At 36.5% G+C, this 18,651-nt stretch overlaps 1 protein-coding gene across 3 annotated transcripts in view; it reads left to right on the top strand.

The window, feature by feature from the left end:
• fam168a (family with sequence similarity 168 member A) overlaps positions 1–17,877 on the top strand; it is a 95,398-nt gene extending 77,521 nt beyond the window's left edge. For all 3 annotated transcript variants that reach the window (XM_056477860.1, XM_056477861.1, XM_056477859.1), the window contains 3 exons: positions 2,879–3,053; positions 5,240–5,369; positions 9,022–17,877. In XM_056477860.1, the coding sequence (XP_056333835.1) occupies positions 2,879–3,053; positions 5,240–5,352 (288 nt within the window). In that variant the 3' untranslated portion in view covers positions 5,353–5,369; positions 9,022–17,877. The remainder of the gene's footprint in view (positions 1–2,878; positions 3,054–5,239; positions 5,370–9,021) is intronic.
• Positions 17,878–18,651: the final 774 nt, after the last annotated feature.

The raw sequence follows: 18,651 nt of genomic DNA, 5'->3' as shown, positions 1-18,651 counted from the left end.
AAGGTTTGTATATCTATAACCACCTCAGAGGATATTGGGGGTTGCGAGTCACTGGCATTGTTATATTGGGGGTCGTGGGCTAAAAAGTTTGGGAACTCCTGGCTTAGACTACCCAAATGTCAAAACGACATAAAAAAAATCTGTGATTAATTGCATACAAGATACAAGTTTGTATATACATAAGATATACAGTGGAAGTCAGAATTATTAGCCCCCCTTTGAATTATTTTTTAAAATATTTCCCAATTATATTGAACAGAGCGAAGACATTTTCACAGTATGTCTGATAATATTTTTTCTTCTAGAGAAGGTCTTATTTGCTTTATTTTGGCTAGAATAAAAGCGGCTTTTAATTTTTTCTCAACCATTTTAAGATCAAAATTATTAGCCCCTTTAAGCTATATATATTTTTAGACTGTCTACAGAACCATCATCATACAGTAACTTGCCTAATTACCCTAACCTGCCTAGTTAACCTAATTAACCTAGTTAAGCCTTTAAATGTCACTTTAAGCTGTATAGAAGTGTCTTGAAAAATATCCAGTATGGTATTATTTACTGTCATCATGGCAAAGATAAAATAAATCAGTTTTTATAAATGAGTTATTAAAACTATTATAAAAATATTCTTTCCGTTAAACAGAAATTGGGGAAAAAATAAACAGGTGGGCTAATAATTCAGACTTCAACTGTACGCGTACTGTGTATATTTATGTATGTGTGTATAAAATAGACAATCGAAAAAAATATAGCTTAAGGCAGTGTTTCCCAACCCTGTTCCTGGAGGCACACCAACAGTTCATGTTTTGGATGTCTCCCTCATCTGACCCATTAACTTCAGGTTTTGGAGTCTCTTCTAATGTTCTGATGACTTGTTTCTGGTGTGTTTGATTAGGATGAGGATGAAAATGTGTACTGTTAGTGTGCCTTCAGGGACAGGGTTGGGAAACTCTGCATTAGAAGAGACTCCAAAACCTGAAGTTAATGGGTCAGATGAGGGAGACATCCAAAACATGAACTGTTGGTGTGCCTCCAGGAACAGGGTTGGGAAACACTGGCTTAAGGTATAGGTCTCAAACTCGATTCCTGGAGGGCCGCAGCTCTGCAGTTTTGCTCCGAACATAATCAAACACAGCTGATCCAAATAATCAAGGTTAAATAATCAACCTGTTTATTTCACACAAACAACATGATGTTTTTATGTGACAATATTTATTTATTAAACACCTTTAACCCTGAGATCATTTTACAAAAGTATTTTTAATACATACCTGGGTTCAAAATGACACAGACATTTTTATAATCAAATTGCAGATCTCTTAAAATAATTTTAAAATATCTCTATGTGTATTTTGAAGGTTTTAAAGCATCTGATGAACATGTTTTTGCTTACTAAAACTATGCATTTCTGTAGAACTTTTTTATTTATCTTTCACAGGCCAAAACAGCCCAGAATGCATCAGGTCTATCACAAGACTTAAAATGTTGCCAATAGTTGGATTTATGTTTATGCATTTGGCAGAAACTTTTATACTTGGTTAGCGTTCCTGAAAAAATATGTTTACCATGATATCAAATAATGATAGAGTTACCAGCAAGATCCACTGATTTATTTCCTTACAATATTCTGATTTGCTTAAATGCTTCAACTTATTGAAGTAAAATAATGGACTGGAAATGTTGTTTGAGTATCAAAATGTATTATGATATTACTATAGTGCCAATTTTAGTATTACTTTATATACCTTTGTAGTATGTAACGTATAATTATTTTAAATTAGCTTTTATACAGTTGAAGTCAGAATTATTAGCCCCATTTGATTTTTTTTTCTTTTTTTCTTTTTTTTCTTCATCATCTCCCAGATGATGTTTAACAGAGCAAGGAAATTTTCACAGTATGTCTGATAATATTTTTTCTTCTGGAGAAAGTCTTATTTGTTTTATTTCGGCTAGAATAAAAGCAGATTAACATTTTTTAAACATCATTTTAAGGTCAAAATTATTAGCCCCTTTAAGCTATATATTTTCGATAGTCTACAGAACAAACCATCGGTATACAATAACTTGCCTAATTACCCTAACCTGCCCACTTAACCAGATTAACCTAGTTAAGCCTTTAAATGTCACTTTAAGCTGTATAGAAATGTCTTAAAAAATATCTAGTCAAATATTATTTACTGTCATCATGGTAAAGATAAAATAAATCAGTTATTAGAAATAAGTTATTAAAACTATTATGTTTAGAAATGTGCTGAAAAAAAAAATCTTCTCTCAGTTAAACAGAAATTGGTGAAAAAAAATAAACAGGGGGCTAATAATTCAGGGGGGCTAATAATTCTGACTTCAACTGTGTGTACACTAGCATTTATTTTAATATTAGTTAATGTTAGTTTAAGTAATAAAAAATACTCATTTATTGGTAGATTTTTTTTGCTTTGGCTTTATAAATTAATTAATTGATTTTATTTTAATTTATTTTAATTGTTTTATTTATTAGCAAGAAGAAACTAAACAAAAAGTAAAATAAAAAATTATAAATAAAATTACACAAGTGTAAATACTAAAACATGCTTAAATAAATTGGTTAAATAGGGAAAAAATATATAAAACTGAAATAAAATGTAAATATTAGATAGAAGAAAATGTAACTTAAACTGATAAACAATAATAAAAAAAATTCTGTCCATTTTTGTTCAATTAAATGTATTTTCATGGTGTAACTTTTAATGTAATGATTGTAACAGATTCAGTACCATAGCAAATACTGCAGTAATATGTACTGTGTTGGATCATACACCACTGCACTTGTCATATATCTGTGAGCATCAGCTGTGTGTGTGTGCTGTAATGTGTGTGTGTTGTGTGTTTTTCTCCTCAGGGTGCTTATTTCACACAGCCGGTGTACGCAGCTCAGCCTCACGTCATCCACCACACCACCGTGGTGCAGCCCAACAGCATCCCCTCCGCCATCTACCCTGCTCCGGTGCCCGCGCCACGCTCCAACGGGGTGGCCATGGGCATGGTGGCCGGAACAACCATGGCCATGTCTGCCGGTATAAACCACAAATGACGAATCATGATAGCGCTGAGGAAGATAAATCATACATAAATCATCACATAAATCCACACTTTCCGTCCGATCTTCCTATTTTATGTGTATTAAAAACACAACAGCTGGAAAAATATAAAGAAATCAACATTCATTCATTTTCCTTCGGCTTAGTCCCTTTATTTATCAAGGGTCGCCACCGCGGAATGAACCACTAACTATTCCAGCATATGTTTTAACAGCTGATATCCTTCCAGCTTCAACCCAGTACTGGGAAACATCCATACACACTTATTCACACACTCATACACAATGACCATTTTAGTTTATTCAATTCACCTATAGCGCATGTGTTTGGACTGTGGGGGAAAGTATGCACCTGGAGGAAACCAACACCAACACAGGGAGAACATGCAAACTTCAAGAGTTGAACCAGCGACCTTCTTGCTGTGAGGCAACAGTGCTAACCACTGAGCCACCGTGTGAACCAGAAAATCAACATATTAAGGATATTAAGATTACAATTTTTGCAATACACTATTTCTAATTATTTTAATCCAGATTTTATGCTGTTTTAGTTCAGCATAAAAAGTATTTGTATGGATTTATTTATATGCATTTAATAAATATATATAGGATGTAAATAGTATGTATAGAGTGTAAATATTTGTAAAAATTATGAAATGAAAAATATATAAAATTTAGTTTTTGATGTTTTTATTTTAGTACAATAGAAAATCATTAAAAATAGTCAGTGAAAATCATGCTCCATGAAGATATTTTGTGAATTTCCTACTTTAAATATATCAAAATGGTATATTTGATTAGTAATATGCATTGCTAAGAACATGATTTGTTCAACTTTAAAGAATTTTTTTATAATATTTAGGTTTTTTAACACTTATGACTAGTTTGTGTTTCAAGGCCACACACACATATCTAATATATATATATATATATATATATATATATATATATATATATATATATATATACAGTTGAAGTCAGAATTATTAGCCCCCCTGTTTATTTTTTCCCCAATTTCTGTTTAGCGGAGAGAAGATTTTTTTCAACACATTTCTGATCATAATAGTTTTAATAACTTGTTTCTAATAACTGATTTATTTTATCTTAGTCATGATGACAGTAAATAATATTTGACTAGATATTTTTCAAGACACTTCTATACAGCTTATTGTGACATTTAATGGCTTAATTAGGTTAATCAGGTTAACTAGGATGGTTAGGGTAATTAGGAAAGTTACTGTATAACGATGGTTTGTTCTGTAGACTATCGAAAATATATATATAGCTTAAACGGGCTAATAATTGTGACCTTAAAATGTTTTTTAAAAAAATTAAAAACCGCTAAAAAACTGTTAAAAACTAAAAAATGAAAAATCAGACTTTCTCCAGAAGAAAAAATATTATCAGACATACTGTGAATATTTTCTTGCTCTGTTAAACGTTATTTGGGAAATATTTAAAAAAGAATATACTGTATACTTTATATACTTTTACCTTACATAAAATGAATGTAATGAATGTTTTTAGTGAGTTTGGATGGATGTTTTCCAGTGTTGGGTTGCAGCTGGAAGGGCATCTGCTGCGTAAAACATACGCTGGATAAGTTGGCGGTTCATTCACTGTGGTGGTGACCCCAGATTAATAATTGGACTAAGCTGAAAAAAAAATGAATGAAGGAATAAATATTTTGAGTTTAATCATTACAGTTATTACAGTTATAAATACTGCCTTTTGCAGACTCTGTTTATTTTAAATTAATGTATAGATTTAAAAACACTATTTTATACATTTTTATATCTTTACATCATTCATACTACTTTAATAACTACTCAATACAAATACAACTAGTGCCATTATTCCAGGAACAAAACATACACATGCATACCTGTCAACATTGGGATGTGAAAATAAGGGATATTATGATTATTATGTGTATATGTCTGTTCAAACACACACCCACTTTCACAGGTGTCCAAAAAAATGCAGGAAAAATATGGGGAAAATACCTTTACAGGATGATAGCAGGATAGAATGGTAAAATAAAGGTGAATCCTGGGAAAAACGGGAGGGTTGACAGGTATGCACATGCTTGTTTAGGTCAGCAGGGATCCAGTACTGCAGTAAATGAGTGATGAAAACACTTTATTTCCATGTGTCCATCAGGCACTTTGCTGACCACCCCTCAGCACACTCAGATTGGAGCACATCCCGTCACCGTGCCAACATACCGACCCCAAGGAACACCTGGCTACAGCTATGTGCCACCTCACTGGTAGAGCCACCTGCCAATCATGTGAGTCCCCACCCACACGTCAATCTTATTATAATAAGGGTATATGCACAGCTAGTGTTTTTCACCAAAAGATAAACTTCTGGTGAAAGGTTTATGTGACTGTTTTCAATTCCATAAGGTTACAGCATCAAGTTCAATTATATGTAGTATATGTTCAAGTATAAAACAAGATGAAGAGCTGTTTAAACACAGGAGTAGCAGATGAGCGTTGAAACTCCCTTAAAAATACTGGGGTAAATGAAACTTTCATATTTTAAAGACATGGTGCGGAACAATGTAATTTAATGCTGGGCTTCTTGTCCATACTGAGACACACTCTGGGGTTATATGTTAATGAAAAACCTGGTAAGGTCATGGAATTTTTCACATGGCATTTTCCAGACCTAGAAAAGTTTTGGACAAACAAATAAACCCACAAAGATTTGGGAAAGTCATGGGCTGCGTCTGAAATCACCTACTACTCGGTAGGTACTGCATTTGAAGTTTATTTATAAACTAATTTCGAGAGTATCACGTGCTTCTGAGGCTGGTCCCGCATTATTCAATTTATGATAAACTAATCAGACGACTCCTAAGCCACAATAAATACCCTAAGCTCCATATAACAACCATCTTCGCTGCCATCATCACCCATACTCCTCCTCCTTTCCTAGATATGTGGCACGGTGGCCCAGTGGTTAGCACTGTTGCCTCACAGAAAGAACATCACTGGTTATAGTCCTTACCAAGCCAGCTGACATTTCTGTGCAGAGTTTACACATTCTCCCCATGCTCACGTGGGTTTCCCCCGGGTTCCCCGGTTTCCTCCCATCATCCAAAAACATGCAACTTAAGTTACTTGACTAATCCAAATCGGCACCATAGACATGCTCCTGGTAAGTAGTTATCTCTTAAGAGTAATCACTATCTGTTCATTAGCTACTATAGCAGGGGAATTCTCGAGATCTACCTGAGCTCAAACTCCCCTCTCGACTTGCAAACGGGAGGGAACCCCGGGCACGAGGATCTTATGAGCTCAGGGCTCTCTCCCGGGACAGCTTGCCAAACAGGCTTTATAATCAATAATCAGCTAAGTGTGAACTCTTGAAATGTACAACTCGACCTTTAGAAAAGTATGTTCTATACAGTATGTTTGTCAGTAGTATGAATGGAACTTGGTCGTACTACATCTGTCATTTTGTCATGATCACGTGAACTACCTGCATCAGTTGCATTGCTACACTCCCATTCCTGAATTTTGTCACGGTGCATCATGGGATAGCGTAGCATCCATCGGATGTGCACTTCAGACTCTCACCAGAAATAGAAGGTCATACGGATGCTTCTCGCATACTATTTGACTAGCATACTGTTTTTAGCATACTATATAGTATGCGATTTCAGACGCAGCCATGGAAATTTGTTGAACAAATATCTATACTTGAATACTTTTCAATATAAATCGAATGAGTTCTACAAGGAATTTCGTTCCACCGTTCGTTATCAGTAGTTTTCTTCATTACTATTCTACTATTTTTTGAATAAATTTTGCTAGAGCCTCTTTACGTCTTTTCTGTCCTTGGCCAATCACATAATCTCAAATAATATTAGCTATACTTTTAATAGTTGTGTAAACATTATCTAAATAAATGTTATTTTGTATTATAAATTACATAGATTGTCATCTATTTTACTATATGCTTTAATATAAAAAAACATATTTACTTATTTTATTTATATATATATATATATATATATATATATATATATATATATATATATATACACTACCTGACAAAAGTTTTGTCCCCTGTCCAAGTTTTAGGAACAGCAAATAATAACTCGACTTCTAGTTGATCATTTAGTATCAGAAGTGGCTTATATGAATGGCAAAGGCCTCTAGGTTACGCTTATTTTACCAAAATAAAACATGATCATGACTTGATTTTTAATTATTTCATTAGGACAGTAAAGTCTGACTTTGCTTAGACAAAAGTCACTTAACAGAATAATGTCCAGTATAGAATATGTCGTCATGCTGCAGTGGAAACAGGTTGAATATTGTGTCTGACTCCATCATGAGCTTGGAGGACTGCATCCATACATCTCTGCAATGACTCAAATCACTGATTAATAAAGTCATCTGGAATGGCAAGGAAAGCGTTCTTGCAGGACTCCCAGAGTTCATCAAGATTCTTTGAATTCATCTTCAACGCCTCCTCCTTCATCTTACCCCAGACATGCTCAGTAATGTTCATGTCCGGTGACTGGACTGGCCAATCCTGGAGCACCTTGATCTTTTTTGCTTTCAGGAACTTTGATGTGGAGGCTGAAGTGTGAGAAGGATTTGCCCTCTCCTGTGGTTTGTGGTGTGATGGGCAGCACAAATGTCTTGATACCTCAGGCTGTTGATGTTGCCATCGACTCTGCAGATCTCTCACATGCCCCCATACTGAATGTAACCCCAAACTATGATTTTTCCTTCACCAATCTTGACTGATTTCTGTGAGAATCTTGGGTCCATGCGGGCTCCAGTAGGTCTTCTGCAGTATTTGTGATGATTGGGATGCAGCTCAACAGATGATTCATCGGAAAATTCGACCTTCTGCCACTTTTCCAAATGATCAACTAGAAGTCAAGTTATTATTTGTTACTCTTACAACTGAGATTGACGTTTATATATAGACATTGCATGAAACATTATGTCAGGAAATTAAAGTCTTGAAAAGGTCATGGAAATATCATGGAAAAAAATGTGTATGAACCCTGTGTATTGTATCTCAGTCAGGCAGTGAAGATAATTGAGTACGTTTAATCCAATTTTAATACACTACACCAATAATTTAATACACCATTAATCCAATTTTAATACAATTAAGACAATACTCGAATTAAGAGTTTACCATGTAAACAGCGATTTTTTTATTAATTTAATCAGATTAAGGTCATAATCGAACTAAAGAGAAATCAAATTAAGACATGTGGAGCACGCCGATTTCAGTCGCATTAGTAAAGTGCAGTACAGACATGTAAACACCTTAATCAAACAATTACCCCATTACGCGTTTTGCGACAGGATAGTCTATACACACACGGCTGTGTGACACTATTATCTGCACCTACCGAGTCCACAGACACCTGCATCGCGTAATGTTTTTTTCTCCCATTCAGCGTGCGATATGAATTTCTAAAACTACACTCTTCCAGCAGTTCATACTCGCTTCCAATTTCTCGTTTGTCAGGGGGGCATGCAGGAAATGTTCCCGAATGAAAGTGAAAGTGCCAAACTGCAGTTAAAGTCGACAAATTAAAAATGAAACATCCGAAATTACATAAAACCCTGGAGGAAACATGGATAGCGCAGTGACGCAATGACGTTAATGGAATTATGTGCTATAACATGAAAAACGGGATCATGAAATGAACATTCAAAAAGCAACTCATGTAAATGTCTTAATTTTATTATTGTCTTAATTAGATAAGGCAAATAATTCGATTACTGATGTCCATGTAAACGGAGTCAGTAATTTTTAAAGAAAACAGACCTTAAATGTGGTGAATTTGTACCTGCTCTTGATCTGGGTTACTGGAAATGAAAAGTCCTTGTGTATATACCCTATTAAAGAGCTCTCGCTGACTTCTTCTCCTCATCTTCTGTCTATGTCCATCACAGATCTGGAGTCAAACATTGTATGCAACTACTCAAGTCTTACATCGGCGCTCTGTGCTCAACAGGGAGGGCCACGTCTGTTTGCAAGAACAAAAAGATGAGAAAAAAAAAAGTGCAAGGGTCACTTTATGCATTCTTACGTGTTTTTGTAAAAGCTGCTTTTTTATCTTTTTATTTAATTTTTCTTTTTGTTTTTGGGATGATGTTCTTGCATTAGGTTATTTTAATTTCTCATTGTTCCATAGTTACTTCTGTCAGAACTCCAGAATGATTTCGACCAATCACGCCTCTTCAAAATCTGTATTTTGTGTTCAGTATATAAACGCTGGTGTGTAGGAATGTACCGACGCAATATCAGCACCACTGGGATCATAATCATCCAATTATGCTGCCAAATTTTATAACACTTAGAAACTAGCACAGGGTTCGTTTTTATTTCATTTATTTACCGCAGAGTTTCATTTCAGCGTTCAAACTTCCTTCGAGGAAAGTTGACTCGTTTATTTTTTTTTTAATATTAATATGATTTCAGTCCTCCCTCATTTTGGTTCTACCATCGATAACAAGGGTGTCTTCCAGCTTGTAGCTGTTCATGTAGATTTGTAAGGAATATATCATTAGTAGGGCAGTGCAAACGTGGTTTAACCTTCATTAGGATATCGAGTACATAACAGTAATCTTAGTTATTCACTAAATAGAGAACGTTCGAGTGAGCTGGTTACTTTATTAGCTTATGTGTCAGGATAGCGTAAGCTTCTAAACTATAAACGTGTATATTCGATTTATATAAATGTGCGCGCATGGGAATGCGGCAGAATTTCGAAAAACGAAAAAATATCTATGGTTGGCACTTAGCTGGAGCCTAAAACGTGCCAACTTTGAGGCCAGATAGGATGGACGCTACTCTGATGGAACGATATGAACACAAAGGGACTTTATTGCATCGTAGATAGCACTAAACGCAAAAAAAAAAGTAAATAAAATAAATAAATAGGCGTTCTGGCATTCATGGAGTTTGAGTGGGTCTAACCCCTGGTCAGTTATTGGGCCTGTAGTCGCACAGATTGTACAAATGGAGTTGTTCAATGCAATAATAAGAACGGCCTGCTTGAATGGCTTTGAATTGTAACTTACAGCCTTTTCAGAGAGAGAGAGATTTTGATTTCCTATCCCCCTCAAGAGCTCGTCTAGTGTACTCAGAAGTGACATATCAAGTATTCTATAAAATGTTATCATACCATTGCACATTTGACAAATAGACGTAACTTAATAACCAATTATACGGTACACTCTCATATTTAAAGGATGTAATTAAGAAAATCAAAGCATTTACTCTGCTCTTGGTGACGTCTCTGGAAAAGTAATATTATTGTCAGTACAGAACAGTATCGCTCTATTTTGTTGTTTGTTACGGCTAATCAACCACTATTTCGATATATAGTACACACTCGAACGTGGGAACGAAGCGATTCTCTGATCTTATGTGGAAGTAATAACGTCTAGTAATGCATGTGTCATGCGGGTGAATGCAGTATAGTGTAATCGGATGGAAACTATGCCCTCGCGAAGCATGGTTGCATCATGTTGAATCGCAGCTTATGGATTGCTTTTAATAACACTTTTACATTACAGCACATTCCCTTCGGTTTTTTTTTCTTTTTCAGTTGTCGTTGTTGTTGAATTAAAAGGAGAGAGCTGGGGCACAGAGTGGATGATCACCCAGAGAATATTTACAAAAAATAATCAATATTAAGCCTAATTTAAGGTTGTCCTTAAACTAATAATCCTGTATTTTTTATTATGATTTGATTGATCCTCAGTTGTGACTCTGATTAGAATCTGCAATACTGTAGTTTAAATTTGACAGTATTTTTTATAAACATCATCATGATTGATGAATAAAAAGATAAATAAAGAAAATTTGGCAGGAACATAATGATTTAATTATAATAATTTAACATAATTGAAAAACAGGCTTCTTTTTGTTGAAGTATTCTGCAATATTTAATATTGGTAATCTTAAAGGTGCTGTATGTAAGTTTTTGACTCTTCTAAAGCATAAAAAACCATAATATGTTTGCAGATATTTAAGACACATGCCAAGTGAACATTCTTGTTTCACTCTTCTTGTTTCATTCTTGGCACCCCGAGTTGCCTTGGTGGAAAACAGCGGATTTAATTCATTCAGTCAGGAAGTCTATCAAAGTGTGTGTCTGTGACCTAAATGTAACCTCCGGTGGACAGTAGCAGACTCCAAAATGACACACAGATTCAGAGTTCCACATGAGGTGGTTATTAATTAGCAAATGATATAAATATTATGAGCGTAAACATTAGGTGAGCAGGTTACATTGTAACCCGTGTCCTAACAACACGCTACGACATGCTAGATTTGCAGTGATAAGCAATTTGGCTCTTTGCACCACACGAAACACGACAGAAATTTAAAAAACAGCCATTCAGAAGCACAGAATAGTGCACTCACTGCACTCCAGCAAAATGGCTTATAATCTAATTAATACACATTAAACCTCTTTAATATTATTAAATGTAGATGCTAAGTCACTAGCTATGTTTTCATCCAAAAATGCGAATTAACTTTATGTGCAAAACTGGAGTAGCGCACTAAAGACATGCGAATAAAGCAGCGTTTCCATCCAAAGTCAAAGCGTCAGAATGCTGCGGTAGGAGAAGCTGCGTGAGTGTTTTCTTCATTTAATAAATGACTTGAACCTCAGAAGGCAATCCTGACACGCAGTGACTCTTGATTCTGAAGGTCATTAATAATATATTAAGACTTATGCTGAAAGCGTTACGGCGTTTTAGAATGACCAAAACAACATTTCAGATGTTTTACAGTGTGCTCAGCCTGCTGGTTTGTTCGTCCGCACACATTTTTATCATCACATGATCTCTTATAACAAAATCACATGACCTTTTTAATGCGCATACTGGAATTTGTGCTGTAAAAGTGTTTCCATCGTAGTTTGTGCGCATCTTTTCATATCAAATAAAAAGAAAAGTGCAAATGCAAAGGAGGACTGACAATGGAAGCAAAACGGAGGCAAAATGTGGATAAAAATAGGTGGATGGAAACGTAGCTACTGATATGTATTGACTTGCACTGAGTCACAGTTCTAAAGTTCAATTTCAAGCAGTTTATTTTATTTTCAAGATCTGATCTGAACTATCTGCTGCTGCTTTCAGTATATGGCAATAAATGGCATGTAAAATGGCATTCAAACTCACATTATCAGCATTTAACACTGAATAAAGCAGTTCATGTGTTGGTTAGGTGTTGCCGTTGCTTATAATTAGAACAAGACTTAAATCAGCCTCTGGGTTTGATAGTTAGGCATGCTCATGTTGGTGTCGTCAATCTGGGAACCTGCGCTTGCGTGTGTTTTAATCCAGGTGTGCAATACCTAGTTCAACCACTGGGTGTCAAACTTACATACTGCGCCTTTAACATATTTTCAGAATTCCCTAGTGTGAAATGCTTTCCTGACAGGTTTATCTAAAGATGACTTCATTGCATTATATGCTACGGTATGCTCATTTGCCCTTAGTGAGCAGAAATCTAAAGTAAAACTTTTGCTAAAATGAATATCTGTGCAGCAATGGGATTGTATTAGTTTAAGATCATTGTCTGTGTTTTGGATGAAATCTCATCATTGATTTTCATGCACTCTCTCCCCTACTCTTCCCTTTTCCAGCTGGATTTTTTACAGTATTATATCAAACAGTGACCTTTTATTTTCTGCGTCGTTGCATCACAAGACTTCGATCGATGCACAATAATCACTGTAATCGACATATTAAACACTGACGCAAGCAGACGTCAGACTCTGAACTCTAGGACTAGAGTGACCTTTTAACACTGCAAAGGAGTAAAGGTTTTGATTCAGAATGAGCGGACGTTACCATCCACTCTGACAATGTAATTTAGGCGCTTTTTACGTAAGTGTTATTTAAAGTTTTAATTAATGATTGATGTTCATTTTTTCTTAAATAGAAGATCTTTATAGTTGATCTGGAGTGGAGTGATACAGTCCATGTGGTTGAGAGGCATTTCAGAGCACAAGTCTTCAAGGGGTTTCCTCTTCCTCTAAACATTTCCCCAATCTGTCTTTGTCTTCTTCTTTCTGGTTTGTCGAAATAATGAGGGCGGGTAAAGTTTAGCAATCTGCAGCTATTGTTAAAATCGGGTAGAGATGTTCACTGAAGTTTTTTTTTGTTCATGAAATTGAATTGCGGTTACTGGAACAGACAAGATTTTAATACAGGGTCATTATTAAATGGATTGATCATCTGGAAAGAAAACGGCGTGAACGTTGAGCTCCAAGTATACTTCGGTTTTTGCTGTAGATGGTTAAAATCTCCACTTCTACTGTAGAAAATGTCATTTCATTTTTATTAAATTTGGCTCACTTCTCATATGGAGAATATTTTTTATGACCTACACTGCAGTCATCCACTGGGGGCGAGCAAGATTTTCAGTACACAAATGATCCAACGCTCAAAGATTTAAGGCTGATTTATACTTCTGCGTCAAGCGTGGACGCATAGCCCTCGTCGTGGGGCCACAAACACTCAAAGATTCATCCTTGTTAGTTCTGTTTCATTTTAAGCTATGAAAATATCTTTGCACTCTTTAGACCAGGGATCACCAAACTTGTTCCTGGAGGGCCGGTGTCCTGCAGATTTTGGCTCCAACCCTAATCAAACACACCTGAACAAGCTAATCAAGGTCTTACTAGGTATACTTAAACATCCAGGCAGGTGTGTTGAGGTAAGTTGGAGCTAAATCCTGCAGGCACACTGGCCCTTCAGGGGGACATTGGTGACCCCTGCTTTGGACATTCAAAAATTAGTTTGTTGTGAAGTCTAAACCAGGGGTGTCCAAACTCTGTCCTGGAGGGCTGTTGTCCTGCAGATTTTCAGCTCTAACGTGGCTCAACACACCTGCAAGGATGCTTCTAGAAAGCCTAGTAAGAGCCTGATTAGCTAGCCCAGGTGTGTCTGATTGGGGTTGAAACTAAACTTTGCAGGACACCGGCCTTCTAGGACCAAGTTTGGACACGCCTACGCGTGGGCACATTGCCCTCATCGTGACCCATCGCTCTCAAAAAATGTAACTACACGTCACAACGACGAGTAGCGCAAGCTCTGTGATTGGTCGGCTTGTTACCACTGACAAGTGTGGGCGGGACAGAGAGCCGCAAGAGTCCGTTGGAGCGAGTGTTTACAAGTGTCGAGTCCTGTGAAGGAGCTCCAAATGAACAGTTTTGTTTTGTGTTTACCTTATGGTTAAAGTTAGTGCTAGTCCGCCGCTTCCTGCCTCAAAATGAGCGAGTTTGAACCAATTGTACATTAGGGAAGCGTTTAGAAAAAACAAAACACCAGCAAGGAAACTCGACACAGAGGAACATAAACACCTCACTGCCAACTAGCGTTTCTGAAGTGTTATTGCAGAGCAACAGAAACAGCGCGCGGAAGTATGAATGCACAGCTACGCACGTTGCATGCGCCGTGGGTCAAATATAAACCAGGCTTTATCCTAGTTTGTTCTGTCCAAACATTATCTTGTCTTTGCACTCATTAAACATTCAGAAATTAGTTTGTTGCAAATTCTAAACAAAGATGAAGCACCTCCACATTCTTTCACTGTAAATAAATAATTGAAGCCAAAATTTCCCAGGTATAGCTGCTGTCATCTTGCACAGATGATGTCATTTGGAGCCCAACTTTTTGTTTGGCTTGTGGTGGAGTTTATGACCTATACTGCAGCCAACCACCAGGGGGCAATCAAGATGTTTTGGCTTCACGTTTCAGTATACAAGATCCAACACTCAAAGATTCATCCTTGTTTGTTCTGTTCAAACATTATGAGATATGAAAATATTATTGCACTTGTTAAACATTCAGAAATTAGTTTAATGCGAAGTTTAAACAAATATGAATGAAGCGCCTCCACATCCTTCAACTGTAAAAACATTAAATAAATATTGAAGCCAAATGCCCCAGGTAAAAGAGCTGTCATCTTGCACAGATAATGTAATTTAGAGCCCAACTTCAGTTTGGCTCGTGGTGGAGTTTATGACCTGTACTGCAGCCAACCACCAGGGGGCAATCAAGATGTTTTGGCTTCCCTTCTCAGTACACAAACGCTCAACACTCAAAGATTCATCCTTGTTTGTTCTGTTCAAACATTTTAAGCTATGAAAATATCTTTGCACTCTTTAGACATTCAAAAATCAGTTTGTTGTGAAGTCTAAACCAGGGGTGTCCAAACTCTGTCCTGGAGGGCCGGTGTCCTGCAGATTTTCACCTCTAACTTGGCTCAACGCACCTGCAAGGATGTTTCTAGAAAGCCTAGTAAGAGCCTGAATAGCTACCCCAGGTGTGTCTGATTGGGGTTGGAACTAAACTTTGCAGGACAACGGCCCTCCAGGACCGAGTTTGGACACTTCTGGTCTAAACAAAGATGGAGGAAGCACCTCCAGATTTTTACACTATAAAAGAAATTGGAGCCAAAATGTAGGCAGCTGCTGTCATCTTGCGCAGATGATGTCATTAGGAGACCAAGTTTGGCTGGTGTCGGCCTATGTACTGTAAAAAAATGCTGAGTTCCACACACTCAGTTTTAAAGTTAACGTTAGCTTTTACAAATTTAGTTGTCCCCCCAAAAACTCAAGAATTGTGTTGTTTCAGCTCATTTTATATAAATAGTTTGAACAAACAGCAAACATAATTTTTTGGAGTGTACTGCAGCCAACCACCAGGGGGCAATCAAAAAATGTTTTCGCTCCAAATGAGGCACATTAGGTTCGAACACAAGCACTCGACACACTAAATATTTGTACTTGTTCGACGTCTGCACTTTTCCTCTCCTAAAGTTATGAGCGATGAAATGTATACTCGTTACAGAAATTTGTTTCAAAAACTGATCAAATAAGGACAACTTTATTTCACAGTAATAAAAATGGAAGGCTAAATATTTTAGTTATGGGGCGCTGATCACATCATTTGGCAAGTCATGAAGGGCAGGTTTTATTACCTATTTTGCAGCCATCCACCAGGGGGCGAACACATTTTTTGGCTATACCTTTCAAGACTCAAACACACATTGATATCTGGTAAATACAAACTTCCCAGGAGGACTTGGACATAGGTGACACGGTGGCTCAGTGGTTAGCACTGTCGCCTCAATGCAAGAAGGTCATTAATTCGAGTCCCTGCTGGGCCAGTTGGCGTTTCTGTGTGAAGTTTCCTCCGGGTGCTCCGGTTTCCCCCACAATCCAAACACATGCACTATAGGTGAATTTAATTAACTTAATTGGCTGCAGTGTATGGGTGTGTGAATAAAAACGTGTATGAGTGTTTCCCAGAACTGGGTTGCAGCTGGAAGGGCGTCCGCTGCGTAAAACATATGCTGGAATAGTTGGTGGTTCATTCAGCTGTGGCAACCCCTGATAAATCAGGGACTAAGCCGAAGGAAAATGACTTGAACATACCTTACGCATACGCATATATACACATAAACCGAAGTATACTTTGGACTTAAAGGGATAGCTCACCCAAAAATTTCAATTTTAATCATGTACTCAACCTCTTCTTGCACCAAACCTTTATGAGAGTCTCTCTTCTCAATACAAACGATATTTTGTTATCCAAACAGTATTCAAAATCCATTGACATCCATTGTATTTTTTCCTACTATGGAAGTCAACTGTGAACTGTCTGGTTATAAAGTTTAATTCTGGGGGAAATGATCTCTTAAATAAAAACAAATGTTTCTTGTTTTTTAAGAACAAAATAGTCATTTTTGGCGGTGGATTATGCATTTAATCCTCAACAGTTGAATCAAAAAGCTGTTTTTATTTACATTTTTTTAACACATCATTGTTTTTTCAGCCCAATATCCATACTTGGTTATTTTCAGATATATTCCCTCACCAAACATTATTCATTATGATGTATTTCTCCCATTTTTAAATAGATCAATTGTTTTCAATTGTGTATTAATCAGGTGTTTGTTTTTTTTTAGGGGTTGGGGAGGGGTCGGAGTATTTTGTTGTTGTTGTTTGGCCATAGTATGGAAGAGGCTTGGATTTCCTTTTTTTTTTCACTTCAGTCAGTTTCTATCGTTTTCAGAACATGTGATGTTTATATTGCAAACCCATGCACTGTTCCGTTTTTTTTTTTCTTTCTTTCTTCAGGGCATCGATCAAAGGATTGTTTACTAGCGCCCGTGATGCATGCAGCGGGTTATTAGCTCTAGTGAATTCAGTGTCACGTCACCAGTATGTAAAGGTATTTCTAAAGTAATTGTGGCACTGGTTTCACGCTCTCGCTGAAAACCTGTGATATGTACCATAGGCTTTTTTTTTTTTTTGTTGATGCAAACGAGGGGTTGCTATTTCACGCTACTGTTTAGGAATATTTATGTTTTGACCCGTATATTGAGAATAAGACTTTGTTGTTTGCATTCTAAATGTAAAGCATAAAGGGGAAAAGTCTTCCAGAATTGATCTCCCTTCAGTGAGTGTTAAAAGCCCTTGCCCCCTATAGTTATGTATATTACGCACTGCAGCGCGGTTTTCGAGATCACATTTCTCCGAGCGTGTTTTCAGCAGACCGTGCCGTTCCACCGTTTGAGCAAGGAGACCCACATCAGGCTTGTGAAATGAAGTGTAAAACTGTTTTTATTATTTGGGTTTTTTTTTTTATTGTTTTGTTTTTGAAGATCAGTTAGTGATCTCTGTGACATAATTAAGCCAAGTTTGTAATTGTATAATATTTACTGTAAGATGTAGAACATTCAATAACTATTAAAATCTTTCCAAAAAAATAATAAAAAAACAGTTGTATTGTGTGTTTTTGTTCTTACTATTACACTCACACTTAATATTCTGGATTACTGTTTTGTTTTTGTGCAGACGATTGAATTTATGTAACCCTCACAATGCACTAAAGGACTTTTTGTTGTTTTATGAAACAATATTTTTTATTTGAAACCATATTGGATCAGCAACTTCTGTTTGAAAGGCATATACATTTTGAGTATTGGTGTAAACAGCATTCACTTCTACTGTTATTTACTGTAAAAGAAATCTGAAATTTCTTTGAAATTTCTAATGAAATATGATCTGCAAACACAAACTGTAATTTAAAAAAAGTATGTAATGCGTTTCATGTAATATTCTTAATTTTAACTACTTATAAACTGAGAATTATTAGTACTAACACCATTAATAATAATAATAAAAATAATTCCTTGCATTTATATAGCACTTTTCTGGACACACAAAGCGCTTTACTAATTTTTGGGGAGGAATCTCCTCATCCACCACCAGTGTGCAGCATCCACCTGGATGACGCGACGCCAGCTGATTGGTGGAGAGGAGACAGAGTGATGAAGCCAGTTATGATATGGGGATGGTTAGGAGGCCAGTGGGCAAATTTTTTGAAGGACGTCCTGAGATTTTTAACGACCGCAAAGAGTCAGGACCTTGCTTTAACATCTCACTCAGCGCTCTCTGAGCAGTATAGAGTTCCCATCAATATACTGGGGCATTATGACTCACACAGATCACAGGTTGAGCACCCCCTGCTGGTCTCATTAACACC

The sequence above is a fragment of the Danio aesculapii genome, chromosome 18, assembly GCF_903798145.1.
Source record: "Danio aesculapii chromosome 18, fDanAes4.1, whole genome shotgun sequence".
Taxonomy (NCBI): domain Eukaryota; kingdom Metazoa; phylum Chordata; class Actinopteri; order Cypriniformes; family Danionidae; genus Danio; species Danio aesculapii.
Note: the sequence above shows the minus strand (reverse complement) of the source record. Positions and strands in the feature narration are given on the sequence as shown.